This window comes from Clarias gariepinus, chromosome 11, assembly GCF_024256425.1.
Source record: "Clarias gariepinus isolate MV-2021 ecotype Netherlands chromosome 11, CGAR_prim_01v2, whole genome shotgun sequence".
Taxonomy (NCBI): domain Eukaryota; kingdom Metazoa; phylum Chordata; class Actinopteri; order Siluriformes; family Clariidae; genus Clarias; species Clarias gariepinus.
In genome coordinates, this window is record NC_071110.1 from 13526770 (window position 1) to 13546072 (window position 19303).

General features: G+C 37.4%; 2 protein-coding genes across 2 annotated transcripts in view; both read left to right on the forward strand.

Annotated features, from left to right (window-relative positions):
• LOC128532596 (LHFPL tetraspan subfamily member 6 protein) overlaps positions 1–2239 on the forward strand; it is a 53764-nt gene extending 51525 nt beyond the window's left edge. The window contains exon 4 of the mRNA XM_053506652.1: positions 1448–2239. Coding sequence (XP_053362627.1) covers positions 1448–1566 — 119 coding nt within the window. The 3' untranslated portion in view covers positions 1567–2239. The remainder of the gene's footprint in view (positions 1–1447) is intronic.
• An 8977-nt stretch (positions 2240–11216) lies between these two features.
• nek3 (NIMA related kinase 3) lies at positions 11217–16705 on the forward strand. Its single transcript, XM_053506855.1, has 13 exons — positions 11217–11638; positions 11732–11825; positions 12898–12995; positions 13081–13164; positions 13989–14056; positions 14156–14242; positions 14338–14392; positions 14492–14692; positions 15103–15229; positions 15377–15529; positions 15817–15948; positions 16330–16417; positions 16538–16705. The coding sequence occupies exons 1-13, from the start codon at positions 11522–11524 to the stop codon at positions 16602–16604; spliced, it is 1371 nt and encodes a 456-aa protein (XP_053362830.1). The 5' UTR covers positions 11217–11521; the 3' UTR covers positions 16605–16705.
• Positions 16706–19303: the final 2598 nt, after the last annotated feature.

A 19303-nucleotide genomic window follows, 5' to 3' on the forward strand; every position in this document is an offset into this window, starting at 1 on the left:
AACAACGTCAACAACAAAAGCTAGACAACGTGATACTGAAAACAGAAATGTACATCCTAGTGATGATCAGGACGGGACAAGATACTGTACGAACAGTAAATAATCTTAGCTATACTGTACATCCTCCTTCAGTTTGTCTCTTTACATGAGTTTCACTGGGGTTTAGTTCCTCTGTGTGATGCATGATTGGCCCTTCTTCACACCAGGGAGTGACACATTAGGAATGTGAATGGTCTTTTGTTGTTTGCTCGACTAAAATCAATAAGAGGAATCCGACACCAAGTCTTACTCAAAACATACAAGTACCGTATCTGTATATATTACAGTATACACATTTCTAAAACTCATTTATGGGATGAAACGTTCACTCCTTGCTCATATAACCAGGGAACATTTTTCATTGATTGTAAATAATATGCTTAATGATCAGAGCAGTAACTAATTATTGGACCCCAGAGCGGGGAGTACAGGCATAAAGAGTCTAGTGTAATAACTGAATATGTTTAATCTAGGCAATAATGAATGAAACAGGAAATTCTAAGTATTTTGTATATACATATATATATATATATATATATATATATATATATATATATAGTGCACATAATGCAATAATTTTCATTATATTGCATAATTATTGTGATAAGAGCAGTTTACTTATATGGCGGCACAGTGATGTAGTGGTAAGCACTGTCGCCTTGCAGCTCCAGGGGCTGGTCTTGATTTCTGCTTCGGGGTCTGTGTGCATGGAGTTTGCATGTTCTCCCTGTGACTGGTGGGTTTTTTCCAGGTACTCTCACAGTTTCCTCTCACAGTCCAAAGACATGCAGATTAAGCTAATTGGTGCTCCCAAAGTGTGTGAATGGTTGTGTGAGTGTGTGTGTCCTGCGATGGACTGGCACCCCATCCAAGGTGTACCCCAACCTCATGCCATGGGATAGGCTCCAGGCCCCCATGACCCGGTATACAGGATAAAGCGGTATAGATTATGAGTTTTCTCATATAAAATAATCTAGAAATTTGGAGTGAAACTCATTATATTATATCATATATCACTATATTTATTTCAGCTTATTTACTGCAAGCAGTAAACAAAATATAAAGTATCTCGATTTTTCTTTTTTAATTATGTTTAGACTGGGATTATCTGGATTGAAACTCCAATGTTAATGCTATAAGTTTCAATGTGATTATTGAATAGATGATCCGAAATGCGTTTTATTTATGTTACTCAAGAATATAAAGTCACATTTGACAACCAAATTAATGGTTGAAGACTGTTGGCTCCTTTTCTTTTAAGGCAATTAAAAGTCCAATGTACAATAAAAATTTTAGAAGTATCTTAAAGTGAAGTGAAGTGAAGTGTTTTAAAACAGCTGAAAAGGTATAACTTTAGGTGTTTGCACTAACCGATTGTTTACATCTGTTTGTGTGTATTCGTGTGCAGGCTCGTGTGAGATCGGCTGGGCGTATTACTGCACCGGAGCGGGTGCTGCTGCGGCCATGCTGATCTGCACCTGGCTGGCTTGCTTCGCCGGCAAGAAACAGAAGCAGTACCCGTATTAGGAAAGAATCCGACAGCTTCAGCTTTAGCATCAGCTTTAAGCACAAAGCCAACGGCACAGAGCAGCCAAGGACGAATGTCTCAGCGTGGACTATAGAGAGCAGAGTCGCTCTTTCACCTAAGGCATGAGCACTTTCTCTATTTCTTCTTTTCCAGCTGCTGGGATCCTCTCACAGACTGAATGCCCACACATGGAAGTATCTATTGATATAAAACAGACTTAATCCCCCAAGCAGCCGACGCTCTCGCATATCAAACATGTCTAGAGGACGAATGTCAAACCATCAGAAGGACCAATTACACTTAATGTCTTCTCTTAATCCTGAGAGTGCTCTTTTTCTTCTATGTTCAGTGTACTAGTGCTAGTTAAGTCTGTTTTAAAGGTATACATAATGTGCATCGTTATTATGAATCAGTTATATTTACATATCCATTTTCACATTACAATACAAAATGCAATAATTGTCATATTCACCATACAGTGTTAAATACGCATTATCAGAAGGTTAATGTCTATCATTTTATCATCATGTATACAATGGAAACCGTAAACACTATATACGTACATTGTGATTTAAAGTATATGCTTCATATCAACACATTTTGTGATAACGTACAAAACATGTATTGTATTAGCCATTATATGTTGTAAATAAAGTCTTTCCTTCAACAGAATATTTTGTGCCTTAAACATGTACTTTAATATGTACAAATAAGTTTTTTTTTACTTTAAGACGCAATTTTACAGTATACTCTATAGAAAATACAGTATTACATCTGTGTCTGAAATGGTATTACACTTTTTTTTCCTTTTATTTTTACTATTTTAGAGATTATGTACAAACAAGTATTCTATTTTCTGCTAGTGTGCATTGCTTCTATGCATAACTTTTGCAAATAATGTGGTATGTCAAAAATGAAATAACAGAGCCCCTAAAGGGACTTGTGGTGGGGGGACTATAATTATCTGTTGCACACCAGATAATTATAGGTCGTTTTTTTTTTATACATCTCCCTTAAGGGGCTCTCATCAAGCATGAACGTGATATTCTCCATCATGCTTTTTATGTGACTTGACTATGACAAATCTCTCAAAATTGCAAATTCCTTAAATGGCAAGTGCTTAAGACTTTGTCCTTGGCATTTTTAAGAAGCATAAACGAAAGTGGAAACTTTTAGCGAAATGCATACATTTACACTTACAAATAATGAATTTCATTTAAAAAAAAAAAACATCAATGAATTGAAACCATTCCAGGTGAATCTGATGAGAAAGTGCCATGAGTGTGCCAAGCTGTCACTCACTCATTGAGTGATTTGGGTTTTGAATCTCACCTCCGCATTGTGTGTTCTTCTAGTGCTTGGTGCGTAATTCAAGTCCTTCTGACAGTCCAATTCTGTGTATTTTGTTTGGCTTCTCTAAACTTGCCCTTAGTGTGTGTGTGTGTGTGATGCTTTTGATGGTCACTTTAATTAAAACATCTCATTTTATATTTATTATATACAAACTAATGTGATGCACCTATAATTGTCTGACTTGCGTTCGCTTTATTAGTGATAGTAAACATACAGGTGTACATTTGTTTTTATTAAAGTGGACAATTTGATCCACAATAAGTGGAGCTCACATTTATTATTTGATTGCAACTTTTTTTAGAATTCATGACCTACATAAATCTGTGCAATTGAACCTTCTATATAAAATATAAGAGCACACACACTCACCTAAAGGATTATTAGGAACACCTGTTCAATTTCTCATTAATGCAATTATCTAATCAACCAATCACATGGCAATTGCTTCAGTGCATTTAGGGGTGTGGTCCTGGTCAAGACAATCTCCTGAACTCCAAACTGAATGTCAGAATGGGATAGAAAGGCGATTTAAGCAATTTTGAGCGTGACATGGTTGTTGGTGCCAGACAGGCCGGTCTGAGTATTTCACAATCTGCTCAGTTACTGGGATTTTCACGCACAACCATTTCTAGGGTTTACAAAGATGGTGTGAAAAGGGAAAAACATCCAGTATGCGGCAGTCCTGTGGGCGAAAGATGCCTTGTTGATGCTAGAGGTCAGAGGAGAATGGGCCGACTGATTCAAGCTGATAAGAAGAGCAACTTTGAATGAAATAACCACTCGTTACAACCGAGGTATGCAGCAAAGCATTTGTGAAGCCACAACACGCACAACCTTGAGGCGAACAGCAACAACAGCAGAAGACCCCACCGGGTACCACTCATCTCCACTACAAATAGGAAAAAGACGCTACAATTTGCACGAGCTCACCAAAATTGGACAGTTGAAGACTGGAAAAATGTTGCCTGGTCTGATGAGTCTCGATTTCTGTTGAGACATTCAAATGGTAAAGTCAGAATTTGGTGTAAACGGAATGAGAACATGGATCCATCATGCCTTGTTACCCCTGTGCAGGCTGGTGGTGGTGGTGTAATGGTGTGGGGGATGTTTTCTTGGCACACTTTAGGCCCCTTAGTGACAATTGGGCATGGTTTAAATGCCACAAGCTACCTGAGCATAGTTTCTGCCCATGTCCATCCCTTTATGACCACCATGTACCCATCCTCTGATGTCACAAAGCTCGAATCATTTCAAATTGGTTTCTTGAACTTGACAATGAGTTTACTGTACTAAAATGGTCACCCCCACAGTCACCAGGTCTCAACCCAATAGAGCATCTTTGGGATGTGGTGGAACGGGAGCTTCGTGCCCTGGATGTGCATCCCACAAATCTCCATCAACTGCAAGATGCTATCCTATCAAAATGGGCCAACATTTCTAGAGAATGCTTTCAGCACCTTGTTAAATCAATGCCTAATAATCCTTTGGTGAGTGTATAACCCATACAAAACTGATACCACAACCACTGGTATTTGGTACCACTGGCAACCATTGAATTTTGATACATTTCCCAATATTTTCACTGCTGCATATTTTTCTTCTACTTGTCCATCCTTGATGAATAGCTTGTAGTTTCACGCATGCATACAAGTTCATCTTAAGAAGTGAAAAACAAAAGACATAATTTCTCAGTTAGGAGTCCGGAGAGGTTTGCTGTTAATCCTTACCGTACTAAGGTCAGGTGTTACGGCTGCTGGCTTGGAAGATCTGAAGTGTTCGCTGCCCAGAGGGAATTACTGGAGCATTTGCAAGGTAACAAGTTTGTGGCTGAAATTCTCAATCAATGACCAGTAGAAGCAATCAGCCATGGAGCAGTGCCCTTTCTGCAAAATGTCTTCGATTACTTTCTTTCTCCGGCACGAACAGGATCTTTTACAAAAGAAGGTTAATGATAATGTGTGGAGAGATATCTATCTTGATTGTTGAATACGTAGAGGAGCGTAAATGTTGTGGCCTACGTAAATTATACAAGCAGCCTTTGGCCTACTAATCATGACGAACTTACTAGCATTTGATTTAACAGTAACCACAAAGAAAACCATATTTTAAGTGTAACTGTAACATTTTTAATCCAGCTGGCTGTTAGATGAGAGCTTTATATTTAAATAGCATGATATGTGGGATTAGAGCTTCAGTTCTCCATATTAAAAAGCTCTTGCGCTCTCTTGAGCTGCATAGTTGACTACACTGATGTTTGTTCTACTCCAAAGGATTTATAGACAGTGTCCATTTGCACCGGGGTAAAATTAGACACCCTTAAACACAAGAACATTCTCATAGCAGCATTAACTAATTGAACAGCTAGTGTGCTCTTTTAGCTAGATTAACTTGTCCTTCACTTAGTAAGACTTGTTAATAAAAAACAAGCACTAAAATGCTAGCTAACATTAGCAGATTACACTGTGTAATGGACTCACCGCAACTGCTTCACAAATTACCCAGTATAACCTAACCCAGTGGTTCTCAATCCAGGTCCAGGTCCAGGCTTTAATGCTGTCTCAGCTCCCACCACACCTGATTTAACCAATTAACAGCATTCTCCTAATTAAGTTAGGCATTTATTTGTCACATATACATTACAATGACATTTATTTTCAGTCTAAACATTACAAAGGGCCCACCAATCGCAATCTGGTGGAGCTAGGGCATGAACTAGCAACCTTCCAATCAGTAGATAACTGCCGTTTGAGCTACTGTACCACTGCCTTGTTGAAGTGTGTGTGGCAGATCATAATATATATATATATATATATATATATATATATATATATATATATATATATATATATATATATATATATATATATATATATATATATATGGAGAGAAGGAGATGAAGTTACAGGATAGGACTAAATTGGAAGCAAATATATCAGTGCTTCTTCATTCCTTATACTTCAGACTACCTTTTTAGGCTAGAAGAAAAGAAAAATGAACAAACAAATGAAAAAGCACTGTGGTCTCACACCTCCAGGGTTAAGGGGTTCGATTCCTGCCTCAGGTTTGTGGGTTTCCTCCAGGTACTCTGGTTTCCTCCCACAGTCCAAAGATATGCAGATTCGCTTGGTTGGCATTCCCAAATTGGCCGTGTGTTCATGCCCTTTTCTGTGTGACCCTGTACAGGATAAAGCATTATAAAAGATGAAACATGGATTACTGTGCTTGGATTACTGATCTGATTTTAGAAATAGATTATTAATGAAATTATGACCACATGCTTTTAACTTATTTCAAAAACTGGGGAAACATTTTTACTTTGCTTTTGCTTCTTTCATTTTCCTGAACAGTTATAATAGCATGCGAATGCATTTATATGTCGCACTCCAGTATCTAACAAATGTATATCATACCCAGTTAATAAACATATTCATCACTTATAAGTTCAAAGTTCCTATTTTGAACCCTTTATTAAATTACAGTTTATATGTGCAGTCTGACTCTGCCTCACTCACGTTTGAGGTATCTGAGTTTTTTTTTTTGGTATTCCTCTCTCTGTCGTATAACATCTGTTCTGTCAAAGGGGCTTTGTGTGTGTGATCGTTACCAGGCATCTGATACACATCTGAACTGCAGTATAGCCTGACATATTGGGTTGTTTAATCCTCCATCTCAGCCTGAGTGTTTACAGCCTGGAATGAAAGATGTAGGAAACCATGAATTTACATTGAAACGCCTAGGAACAATTTCTTTTTGAAATGGGTCATTTTGGAGAGGTGGGAGGAAACTTGAAAACCGAAACCAACACACATATGGGGAGCACAGATAAACCAGCACACAGACAGTAACACAAAATCAGCATTCAACCAGGGACCAAGGGTGCACAATAAAAAATAAAAATGCCCCTTTATACTTGATTTACAATAATGCACAGGAGTGCTTTCTCTTGCATGCAGTAAATGGGAAATTTTAAAGTCTTGTCATATGATACCAATGGCTCAGCAGTTTGAAAAATAAAGATCAGCACAACTAAGCTATAATACCTACAAATATATCCAGTCTCAATTGTACCAGGGGTGTTCAAGTCGAAACAGGACTTTTCATTGCGCAGTATAACACATTTATGAGAGTTCCTGTAATGTGCCGGTGGTCCTTACTTTCTTGCAATGGTAAAATTTACCTAGTTCCTACATATACAATCAATCATTAGATAAGAGATGGCACATTTAGTGGAACAAACAGAAGTTATTCTGTTTATGTACACATTTAATTCAATTTATCAGTGGTAGAAATCTAGCTGGATAATGAGCAAGCCTGAGGAGGCAGTGGAGAAGAAAAAAATCCTGGAGATGACATAAAGAAAAAAGCTTGAGAGAAAACAGACTCAAAAAAAGTAATCCCATCAACTTTTGAGTGACACACCGTATAGTGGGATTATGAATCTTTATGGTAAACAGTCACATAGAGAAGGAAGTCATTGCTGTTTGCTTTTAAGATACAGAATACAGAATATTTAGCATGAGTATATAAGAGTTTGGGGATCAAGACAACATTTATTATATACAACAATAATGTATTGTTTATGAATATAACTTTGTCACTTCTATGAAATCTATGAAAATCTTTAAATATATATATATGAAAAGTCAAAAGGTACCTCCAGATGCAACTTCAACAGGAATATAACAAATTATTACACCATATTATGTCCAAAATGTCAGTAATTTAATACAAGGGGGTATCAAAAAGTTTTGAGATTTGTTCGCCACAGATCCGGCCGCTTGCACTATACGTCCTTTCTCTGACACCTTAAAACCAGGCATTGGAAATTGCTATTGTCGGTCTGGCCCCTGGGGACGGATTCTCATTGCACAATAATGCGAATGTCAAAAAAGACAATGAGCATGCACTTGGTTGAGCTGTGGACCTCCCTTGCCTTTTCAGTCATGGAGATAATAGGCTCTTCTACTGTTTTGTCACCGCAAGTGATCCTTGGGTCATCCAGGGCTCGCTGGTGGAGTTCTTGGCAGTAGTTTCTTCTGCTTCTGGGTCAGCAGCCTGGAGACGAACTTGGCAGCAACGTGGCGCATGTTCAAATCACACATGAAGTTTGCCTGGACACCAGCAATGGGAGCAATTTTGTGGATTTTTCTCCAACGATCATCGTGCTCAAGTTTCAACATTTTTGGCGGTTAATCCACTTCCTGATCTCTCTTTGTCTTCCAGTGATTGATGACATTGGTGATTGGTAATTTGTCTTCAATTCTTTTAGCGGGTTTACGACTCAAAACACCTTGAACGACTCATTGCAGCATCGCCATAAACTTGCTGAACCATCTTTGTGTCAGGTTTACCCAGTTTCAGGCAGAATTTCACGTTCATTCTTTGTTCTAACTTGCTGTCCATGATGAAAGAGCATACATGGTAATGCACACGGTCAGAATAACACAGTATACAGGACAATGCGTTTTGGCACACTGACTTAAGAAGGTTGGTGCTTCCTGTGCTGCCATCTCTTGGTATGCTACAAAACTTCATATTACTTAAGTTAAGTACATGTTTGTCACATGTACCTTACAGTACAGTGAAATTTTTTCTTTGCATATCCCAGTGTAACTGGGATCAGAGCACAGGGTCAGCCATGATACAGCGCCCCTAAAGCAGATAGAGTTAAGGGCCTTGCTCAAGGGCCCAACAATGGCAACCTGGTGGGGAGCTGGGGATCAAACCGCAATATTTGTGCTTATGCATAATGAAAGCACAGGTATTATATTCAAGTCTTTGCTATTCCAAATAAGATTGTCCACTAATGTGAGTCAGATATTAATGTAAGATTACATATTATGTGAGATACTGTAATTTGTCTATAGCCTGGTAATAGGTAAAGTCATGTAAAGTGCAGAATGCTTCGAGTTGAAAAAGCAGACATGAAAAATCAGGATCAAGTCAAACAACCCAGACTGCAGGAGCAGCCATAGCATGGCATCACAGCAACCAGCATCTCATCAGGCAGCAGGAGTACACCTACAGCTTAACAGAAAGGCAGAACAGGTGGTTATTTATAATAGGAGTATACTTGGAGTGAAAAACAAGTGCACAGAATACAAATGACTGCAACAGAAGGGGAATGGCATCAAAATATCATGGCTGCAATGGTTTTTGTGATATAAATATGCAATTAGGTTCATACTACTCTATTGGAGAAAGGTCACTTATTACTTAAAAAAGGTAATAGGATAAAAAAAGAGACGAAACCACTACATAGACTTACACATATTCATGCATTTAGATGAAAAATGGTGAGGAGCTTACAGCTACAAACGGATGATATACAGTAAAATATATTAAAGTCCCTCACTTTAATTAGTCACCTGTCTGTATATTATTTAGGCTTTCCCTTAAATGCTGTAAGGGAAATGAAAATGAACCACAGGCAAAAAAAATTTAAATAAGAAAAACTGAATACTCATTTGAATCCAATACAGCGTCCACAAGAACCTTTGTAAGCCGCTTTATGTCAGACTGAAATATTTGAAACTGAAAAAAAAAAAAACCCAATTTTTCTTGACAGAAGGTTTTACATGATACCTAGACTGAAATACACAGCATGCCATTCCTGCTAATCCTACAGTGACACCACTCAATGTGTCACATTCATTTCTGTCTATTCACATGCAGGCGATGTTATCATGCCTTATAGCGAGACCTTAAGCTTTAAAGAAGAGAGTCATCTTTTTCTGTCCGTGTTTTAAAAATGTTTGTATTATGATGTAAAACACAACGCTGATCATTAACACTTTAGGGGGAAAAAACAAGTACATAGGTACAATAAACTGTATGATTTTTTTTAACTTAAATGTTGTTGTTGTAATTGCTGTAATTACTATTTGGTCAAAGAGATGCTTAAAACACAAGAATGACACCTCAATAATAGATTAGTATCTTTGTTAATAGAAAAAATAGACTATAACAGACATTTAGATTATCAGATGCAGATTATGCAGCTTGATGTGGCCTGAGTGGATACACGGTCCAGGTAAATAAAGCAAATCCCTATACAAACACAGCTGGATCTACAGTGCCATTTGGAGAGGAAGCAGGGTGTTTACTCAGGAGATGTTTGAGTACAGATTACAGATATCATAAAATTAATGAAGAAAGGGACAGAAGACAGGCTCATGACTTTGAATCATATATATAATAATTTAGACTGTAAAACAGTTGTGTAGCTCACACTTATACAGTATGTCCAATGAGGGTGCCTCACCAATTCATTTCACGCCAGTAGACTGAGGACTGACATATAAAGTCATGATGACAACTTGCAAAGAAATGCAAATGTTAGAAAAAAAATCATATTTATATTCTTCACTCTTGTGTTTTTTTTTTAAAAAAGCAAATATATGATTATTTTATTATTTGTAAGGACAATGCGGCTCATCACACCATTGATGGGATCTTTTATTTCAATGCCTTTTACGCCATCTGGTGTACAAAAGTAAGAATAATCATTGATTAAGTATATACTGTGCTGAGCTTCCTACTTTGAACCCCTTCCATTGTAGGTGTACATACCGTATACAAGGCCCACCTTGGTAATTTTAGTGAAATACAACGTTCTCACACATTTCAGGGTAGCCTATATATAGATCAAAGTGAGCTACCCATGGATGGGGGGGGGGGGGGGGGGGGGGGGTTACAACCTGACCCTGTTGGCCTTCTTCTTCAAAAAAAAAAAAATAGCATGGATGAATTATTAAATAATTAACAATAATTACATTTTTTTATTTTATTATTATGATTTTTTATTAGTCATAATGAGATGCTTTTATTTAACTTAAAATAATGTCTTTTGACACAAGGTGGGATACACCTTGAACAGGATGCCGATTAATCGCAGGACACACACACACACACTACAGCCAATTTGATCTTTGGTCTGTGGGAGGAAACCGCAGCACCCAGAGGAAATCCACCAAACCTTATCCCCTCCCCCGTGACCCTGTATAAAGGATAAAGTGGTATAGACGATGAGTATGTGAGTGTTAATAGGCCACTTACGTACTTCTGCTTAGATGCCAACTACATTTCAATGTCTCTGAACATGTATTTTGCACAATGACAATAAATTTGAATCTAATCTAATCTAATCTAATCTAATGAGGCGTCACATGTTTTTGCACATGCGCACTGATGGAATAACAGGTAAACGGAGAGTAGCAGAGCTCTCGTGCCCAGCGAAGACCACGCCCATTGCGTGAACGTCACGACATAACACGGAAGTAGAATTATACCACGTAGTAAGAGCTCGTTAAACTGCAGGTCATAGTGTATATGTGTGTGTTTTCTTTTTCTTTTTTTAATCCTTAGTGTTAATTGTGTCCTGTGTGTTAATATCCAAAACCCCCAGGAATATAATGTCTGTTTTTTTTCATGTTTCTCATCGGAGGACAGATAATAAACAAAGAACAACGCAAGCACTGACTTTTTTGTTTTGTTTTACAGTGCCTGACTGTTATATACACATTAATCTAATATAATGTGTAGATTAACTTGGCATTTTTGGAATTTGGAATTGGAAACAGTTTTTTCTTCCTACTTGTAATGGATCAGTACACAGTTGTTAAAATCATCGGTGAGGGATCTTTCGGACGTGCTCTCCTGGTTCAGTCCAAACCTGATCAAGTAAAATGGGTTATGAAAGAAATACGACTGCCAAAGGTAACATTCGCTGACATATTGAAACTGAAATAGTAATGACAGATTTTAATCACTGATTTTTTTCTCTCATGTGTTTATTCTCCATGTCCACAGGCAGGGGGCAGGGCGGAGCGCGCGCGCGCAGAGGCTGTGCTCCTGTCCAGAATGAAGCATCCAAATATTGTGAAGTTCAGAGAGTCATTTGAAGGTCTGTATCCTGTGCATGGTCATATTTACACATTTTATAGTATATTTTAATATCTGAGTATGTGAATGTTTACTGGCACACAACTGCTCAATACACAGACTGAAAAAATAATTTGTTCCAGAGCCATAGACTGCCTTAACACCTCTCTACAGGGCCAGACGGACATGGTTTGGGAGTTTTTGTTTTTAAACCTCAGTTGTCTTCTTGCTTAAGGGGCATCGGTGGCTCCGTTTCTGACGTACCATGCAGAAGGCACATGTTCAAATTCCACCCAATGCCCAAACCCCAGCCACTGGATGCAGTGCCAGTTCCATGTCCAGATAAAATGGTAGGATTGCATCAGGAAGGGCTTCCGGCGCAAAAACCTGTGCCAAGTTGTGTGCAGATCAGATGGTCCGCTGTGGCGACTCCTCGACAGCCAAAAGACAAACCAGAAGTTGTTTTCTTGTTTTGATTTTTAGCTGCATGGGCCTTCTCATTATCTCAATTCAGTTTTGCGCACCTCCTTTCACCCCAAAAACACATTGCTGCTGTCACTTTTTCCCACTTCTCAGTGTTTCAAATTGCACTAGACTATTTTTTGTATTATATGTTATTTCTGGAGTTAGAACTGTCACCTCACACCTCCAGGGTCTGGGTTCGATTCCCGCCTCAAGTCTGTGTGTATGGAGTTTGCATGAATTGCCTGTAGTGTGTGAAAGAGCGTGTGAGTGTGTGTCCTGCGATAGATTGGCATAAATGATTACAATGCCAAAGAGGATATATGTGCTTTTGATTGAAAAGCAAGTAAAGCTCTTAAATTGGGTTTATTTTTTATTTTTTTGTATTTTGTTTTTTTGTAAGGAAATTATAGACCTCCATATTTTGCCCTATTCCTAAATAAACTAGGTATGCAGAACATATGCTGTAGGGGGCAGCATAAAATTGCAAATAGCCTTTTTAAGTAAGATTCATATCCTGGTAAGGCTATTGACCTCTTGGACTGACATCTGGAAATCTGGACCCATGCACACCATTTGGATGAACCCTTATACCTTTATTCTCTCTTTCTGTCTTTGATCACTCTTTCCAGATGATGGCCATCTGTATATTGTTATGGAGTTCTGTAGCAGGGGTGATCTTTTCCAAAGAATGCAGGAGCAAAAGGGCTCACTGTTTCCTGAGGATTTGGTAAAATCATTATTTAAGTATAAATAACACAATTGATAAAACAAAATTATTACAGTAAGTGTGTAGTCATGATCTGTCTTTACAGATACTCAGGTGGTTTTCGCAGATGTGTCTGGGCACAAAGCACATTCATGACAAACGAGTGCTTCACCGAGATTTAAAATCTAAGGTAAAACAAAACAGCAATGTCCTACAAATCTATAAATCATTATCTTACTTACACATTCATATTATTTGTAATGTCACTGTACAGTAGGCGGGGGAAGTGCTAATCAAATGAATATATATATATATAAATATAACATTTAAGTCAATATCACTGACCTCAGACTTTCCTTAATCACATCAGATCTTGTTTATTCATTGTCTTTTTTGACACTAAAACACTGCACCAGATGCATCTTAAACACTATGAAAGTGTCATATTGTGATGTGATATGACTTTAAACTGGATCCAAGCAAAGTCTAAATGGAATTTACCAGAATTGGAATTTATTTAGTAGAGATGGGGGAAATCAATTTAGTTGCATTTCATGATTGTCTTGTGTGGCAATTAATTTACAGTATGTCCATTCAGACACCTATATTTTCATTAGTTTTTATTTGATATATGTTTGCAGTCGAGGTCAATCACCTCATTGCTGTTCCTCTGTTGTAAAACAGGTGGTGGGATTTAAACAATTCACACAGCACAGCATCCTGTGCGGTAGGAGTTTGTCTGTTTAGAATTGTAACAAAATCTGACAAAGAAAGTATTGTGATATTTAGAAAATTATAATACAAATCAAATCTTAAACACTACGTATAGATATAGTGATATATCAGGTGGTGATTCTCATCCCTATTATTTAGTCAGATGCTGGAAATTGGCAGAAATATATATTACAAAAATGATGGCTGTAAGAAATAGACAACAGACATATTATAGATTTTTAATTATTGGTATTTGTCCAATATCTCTTGCAACATTTCTTTTTCTTTTGATTTGCTTAGAACATTTTCCTTACGGACCACGGCACACTCAAACTGGGAGATTTTGGGTCGGCATGTGTTCTTAACAGGTAATCTGTTAAAAAGTTTCTTCTCCCTGTTTTTCTTTTGAGGGACATCTTTTTGACACCTGACAGATCCTAATAATGTCATGTTGCGATATTCACCAGTGCAAAAGGTTATGCCCAGACGTACGTGGGAACTCCGTACTATGTGTCTCCAGAGATCTGGGACAACCAACCATACAATAACAAGAGGTACAGAACTTACAGTTTAGTCTGTCACACCTCATAAACACAAGTATGTCTGTGTAATTTCATCCCCTGCCAATGCATGTGTTTGTGTTTTACAGTGATATCTGGTCTTTAGGCTGTGTACTCTATGAACTCTGCACTTTACGTCATCCGGTGTGTATATTTACCCTTTTGCTCTTAAGAGGTAATAAATGATTATGACAAATATAATCTATGACCTTTGCTGTTTACTGTCTGTTGCTCTGGATTTAGTTTGAGGCTCGTAGCTGGAAGAGTCTGATTCTAAAAGTATGTCGTGGGACATACACACCTTTGCCCAGTCACCTTTCATATGAGCTCCACTACTTGATTAAACACATGTTTAAAACCAACCCTAGAGACCGGCCTTCCATACATACCATCCTCAGCTCCCACCGTGTGTCCAGACTGCTCCACAAACACCTCCCTGAAGAGGTACTGCATGTTGATTTTACATAGTGTTTTAAAAAATGTTGAATTTTTGATGAACTGAACTGTTTCACTTTTATATGATTCCCCACAAGATTCTGAAATAGCATTTTAAAGTCCAATAACATACAAATAACTTCTATATAAATACTTATATATTAGAGATGTTATATAATATTTCAGTTTATTCACTGCAGCATCTGCCTGCTTATTTGCACTGATTATTTGCCTTTTTTTTTTTTTACATTTTTAATAACATACACAGTCATGTAGTGTACAGGTACAAACATCATGAACGTATCATCAAAGCTTCTACAGTCCAATTGGAAGCCTTAATGATATCCTTACATTTATGTTCATATATTTAAAAAGTAAGAGGATGTACACATTACTGGTACCATTACTGTTTTTGTTAGGAATCACCCAAGAAAGAAACCAAGGAACCGGCAGAGACACGAATAAATCAGTGGAGAAAAGAAGAAGGAGAGAAGGTGGCTATGTTTCTGGGTCAGAAGAGCTTATTAAACACCTCTACAGCTGAAGGTACTTTACTTACTGTACCAGCCGGAGTGATATTACCATACTGTGAAACTTTAATACAATACTTTAAACTTGCATCACTCAACTGCAAACGAGTGCAATATTGCATTTGTGTGTTTTATGTGTATGAGTGATTCATTTCTTGCTTAGACACACATTTCAGAAATTCATCTGAGAATCAGAGGGGTAACCGAAAGAGGTGGGCAAAAGAGCCCTCCAACACGGTGCTTGAGGTCTTTAGGAATGCTGACATCATGTCCTCTGGTGACACTTCATCCACACAGGGGTCCGACTCCACAAAAGGTGCTGTATTAAAAAAAAATGGAGAAATAAACCATAAAACTACACCAGTGTATTAGTAAACCTCTTGTTTTACTGTATAATGCATGGTATTTGGAATAAGTTTTCCTTTTTTCCTCTGTATTATCACTATGAAATTAATTCCTAATTTCTAATACAGTATTCCAATGTACATTCCTATTATACATCGAACGCTACAAATAGTTAGATTCTTTACTAATTTATCTGTATAAACCGAATGTGTGACGAAGAATCACTAACTTTATGTTAATATGACTGTGACTATGTAGCAGAGGGATTTATGAAATTGCAAAAACCAGAGAGAAGGCAATGGGATAAGGATCCACCTGAAAGACTTTTGAGCCTCTTGGAAAAAGCTCCTCTCAGCACCGCCTTCAACACCTACATTATCCACAGACACAGTAAGTGCATGAGAATTGTGATCCTAGTAAATTTTTGCTACAGCATTGATTATTAGTGGGAAGGGATCATTTGTGAGCGCAAACCACCCCCATAGCCCAAAGACATGACGAGTGATTGTGAAAATGTCAATTGGGGAAAGCTTTGAGAGTTCTGGGCAGCTTCTAAACACTCTTAGGGAGTAGACGGTGAGGTCGTAAAGAGCACTGTGGTCTGAAACTACAAGCCAATACTCAGACTAATGCACAGAGTCAAGTACATACAGTACAGTATTTCTTATTATTTTTTTATGTATTGAGAGGTTTTAAATGTCGAGATTACAGTAGTGTGCGTGTTTACATGTGTGTATTGTGCAATTGCTAAAGCTCTACTTCATCATTTAGGTGCTGAGCAGAATGATGTTCCAGATGGTCCAGAGGAAGTTCACACTGACCAGACCAGACTGGAACCCCGTTCAGATGATGAAGACACGTGAGTCCATGAAATATATATATTTTTTTAAATACGACTGTCTTCCTTTTTTCATTTCTCTATTTCCCTGGCCTTTCATGTTTCCCTATTAACAACTTCTCTTTTCTTCTCAATTTACAGGGATTTTGAGGAGGAATGTCATTTTGATTGGCAAGACGAGCTGGAGAAAATGTTAAAAGAACACTAGACATGTTTGTGTATGCACTTATTTAAATATATAGAATGTACCATAATGAACAGTTTTGTTTTAATTTATATTGTAAATATATGTGATGACTGTTTAAGCAATTCTCATGGTCTATTTTCACGCTTTGTCGTATTTTATACTTAGTTTATAGCCTTTAGTGCAAACAATTATTAAAAACTTCTGGTTCTTTAAATCCCTTCTGTACTGTTTGTGGGAAAGGGTGCAGACTCCATTACAGGAATGGAAAGGTAACTATCATCTAAATAATCTAAATGTCAAAATAATGACACAGATTTCATGGAAATAATCTTTGACATTTCTAATAATGTAAAGGCAGGTGTTTGGCATTACCCTTCCACCTTCTCTGTGGTTTCTCTGCTTTGATAGAAAAAGGAAACTTGCATCAACCAGCTATACAAGCAAGTAGAAAAAAAACAAGTACAAAATAAGTGGATCAAAAACATTTGATCCATCAAAATTTGACTAATTACAAAAAGAATAGAGAGATTTTTTTTTACACCAAATCCAACCCTACAGTAAAGTAACTTTGAAGAGTTCTGTTTAATGGAATATCCTACAGCTTTTCTCTTAATCAGAAGATATTCTGCTTATACAGTTTAATGTTGTTATGCTATTACAGTATGTTGGTTTTATTTAGAAATTCATAATTCATTTCAGTTATCCTTATTTAATACATTAATTGAGCTTAACATGTGAACTCACCCACTTAATCTGTACAACTTATCCTGTATAAGTTGACAGAAAAAAAAACAAGATGCCTATCACAGGGTAAAAGGCGTGGTACACCCTGAACAGGGTGCCAATTCATTGCAGGGCCCCAAGCACACATGCACACATTATGTGGAATTTGGAAATGACAGTTAGCCTGCTTTGCATGTCTTTTGCCTGTGGGAGTAAACCGGAGTACCTGGAGGAAAACCAGCAAGCACAGGGAGAGCTAGCAAACTCCACACACACAGACTGGGAATTGAACCCTGGCCCCTGGAGGCGTGAGGCCACAGTGCTAACCACTACAGTGCTGTCACAGACAATACATTTTACATTGCTCTAGCTTTACACGCATTCAAGATCATTGAAAGAGGAAGTATGCGAGTTACACTTTCTTTGAACTTTCATTTAACTTAAGATCAAGAACATATTCTTTGTTGGATCAAGAATATATCCTCATGCTAGTTCAGTACTGTAGGTTAAGATTTACAAGAACCTCAGGCTAAAACTCTGCTGAAGAGGAGTTAGTGACGAATGAATAATGCACATAAGTAAAAAGATTTGTTGTTCAGTGCACTCATTTTAATTCTGAAAAAGTTTATTGGCTAATTAGTTAAAATAGGTGTGATTGGAGCCAAAAAAGGGGAGGCTCTGGGACCTAGGTTGATAAACCACTGTTTTAAGTGATCAGAGTTCTTTTTTTTTTTTTTAAGTTTATAGTAGCCTGCTTCACACCATGCAAAAAAACAGTTTAGCGCACCTCAACCAACCAGTCTGGTTTATTCCAGTATTTCGAGTTGTTAAGTTGTATGACCCCGTCCTATTTTTCATTTCAGATCACAGCTGATCTTTAATTTCTTGGTACAACCTGAAATCTATTAGTCTTGCCATCAAGATGTTACTATTTTTCTGGAGGCCAAAAATGGCATTTAATTTGCCCAACCCCTCACTACAGTCATCTCTCTCAAATTGCTGACCACAAGGGGGCCCCTGAGTCATGGTAAAAACCAGTGGCTCATCATGTTCTTGTATAAGATAATATCACAATATGTAGTACAATATAACAGTTTCCACCTCGATTTCCTGGATGTTCAGGTCTCACTTGGAAAAAAGAAGCCAGTCTTTCCTTTAGACATATTTAGAATTTTAAGGTATTGACCTCTAATATCTTAGACCAAATGGGTATGCCTTCTACGTATTACTAAAGACAAATGTAAATTTGGATTGAACATAACTTTTTTCTATTTTCTATAATAAAAGATAAGAATCAGTCTTCTTTGTTTCTTGATTGGAAGTGTTAAGTGAGTATAGCTAAATAATTAATTCTATATAGAACTGCTATATAAATTAATTCAAAGACATAATGAAGAAAATAAACAGGCTCGAAAATGAAAGTGATGTTTTAAAGCATTTAAACATTTAATTCTGTGAACTTGGGCTTGGGACCTGGCAGTTGGCATTTGTGGTTGTCATACCATGCATATATATTTATACAAAATGCTGTGGAACATTTTGGGGGTTTTAAGCATGCATGGTACAGATGACGTATAAATAAAAGCGCTTTGCTCTGTGGAAACCTCATGCACCTTTGTACAGCTTGTATATCTACAATAACCACTGAACACCATGATGATGTTATCAAATACAAGATATCAGCTGCTCTTTAGCTGTCACCTTGGGGTCACGAGTATCTTGATGGCATTTTGATCTTGGGGGTGAGCATAAATAAATGGAGCATTAAACTCTCAAATATCTTTAGACTTGATAGTCTTATTGTATAAATATGTCAAGGTCCCTTAAACCGACAACTGAATGCACCAGAGCAGCTGACTCCAATTACACAGGTTTTAAGAACTTATATAGGTTCACATCTTTTTTCCATCTATGACCTTGATTGTTTAAAGCAGGGGTTCTAGCCTTAGTCTAGAGGACTCACAACCCTGCAGAGTTTTATATTTTTCCTTTTCCCG

Bases quoted from the DNA above. Each gene is read 5' to 3' on its own strand.
- nek3 (XM_053506855.1), top strand. From the start codon at position 11,522: ATGGATCAGTACACAGTTGTTAAAATCATCGGTGAGGGATCTTTCGGA. The intron at 12,996-13,080 runs GTAAAATCATTA...CTGTCTTTACAG, and splicing joins CACTGTTTCCTGAGGATTTG to ATACTCAGGTGGTTTTCGCA. The intron at 14,393-14,491 runs GTGTGTATATTT...CTCTGGATTTAG, and splicing joins TCTGCACTTTACGTCATCCG to TTTGAGGCTCGTAGCTGGAA.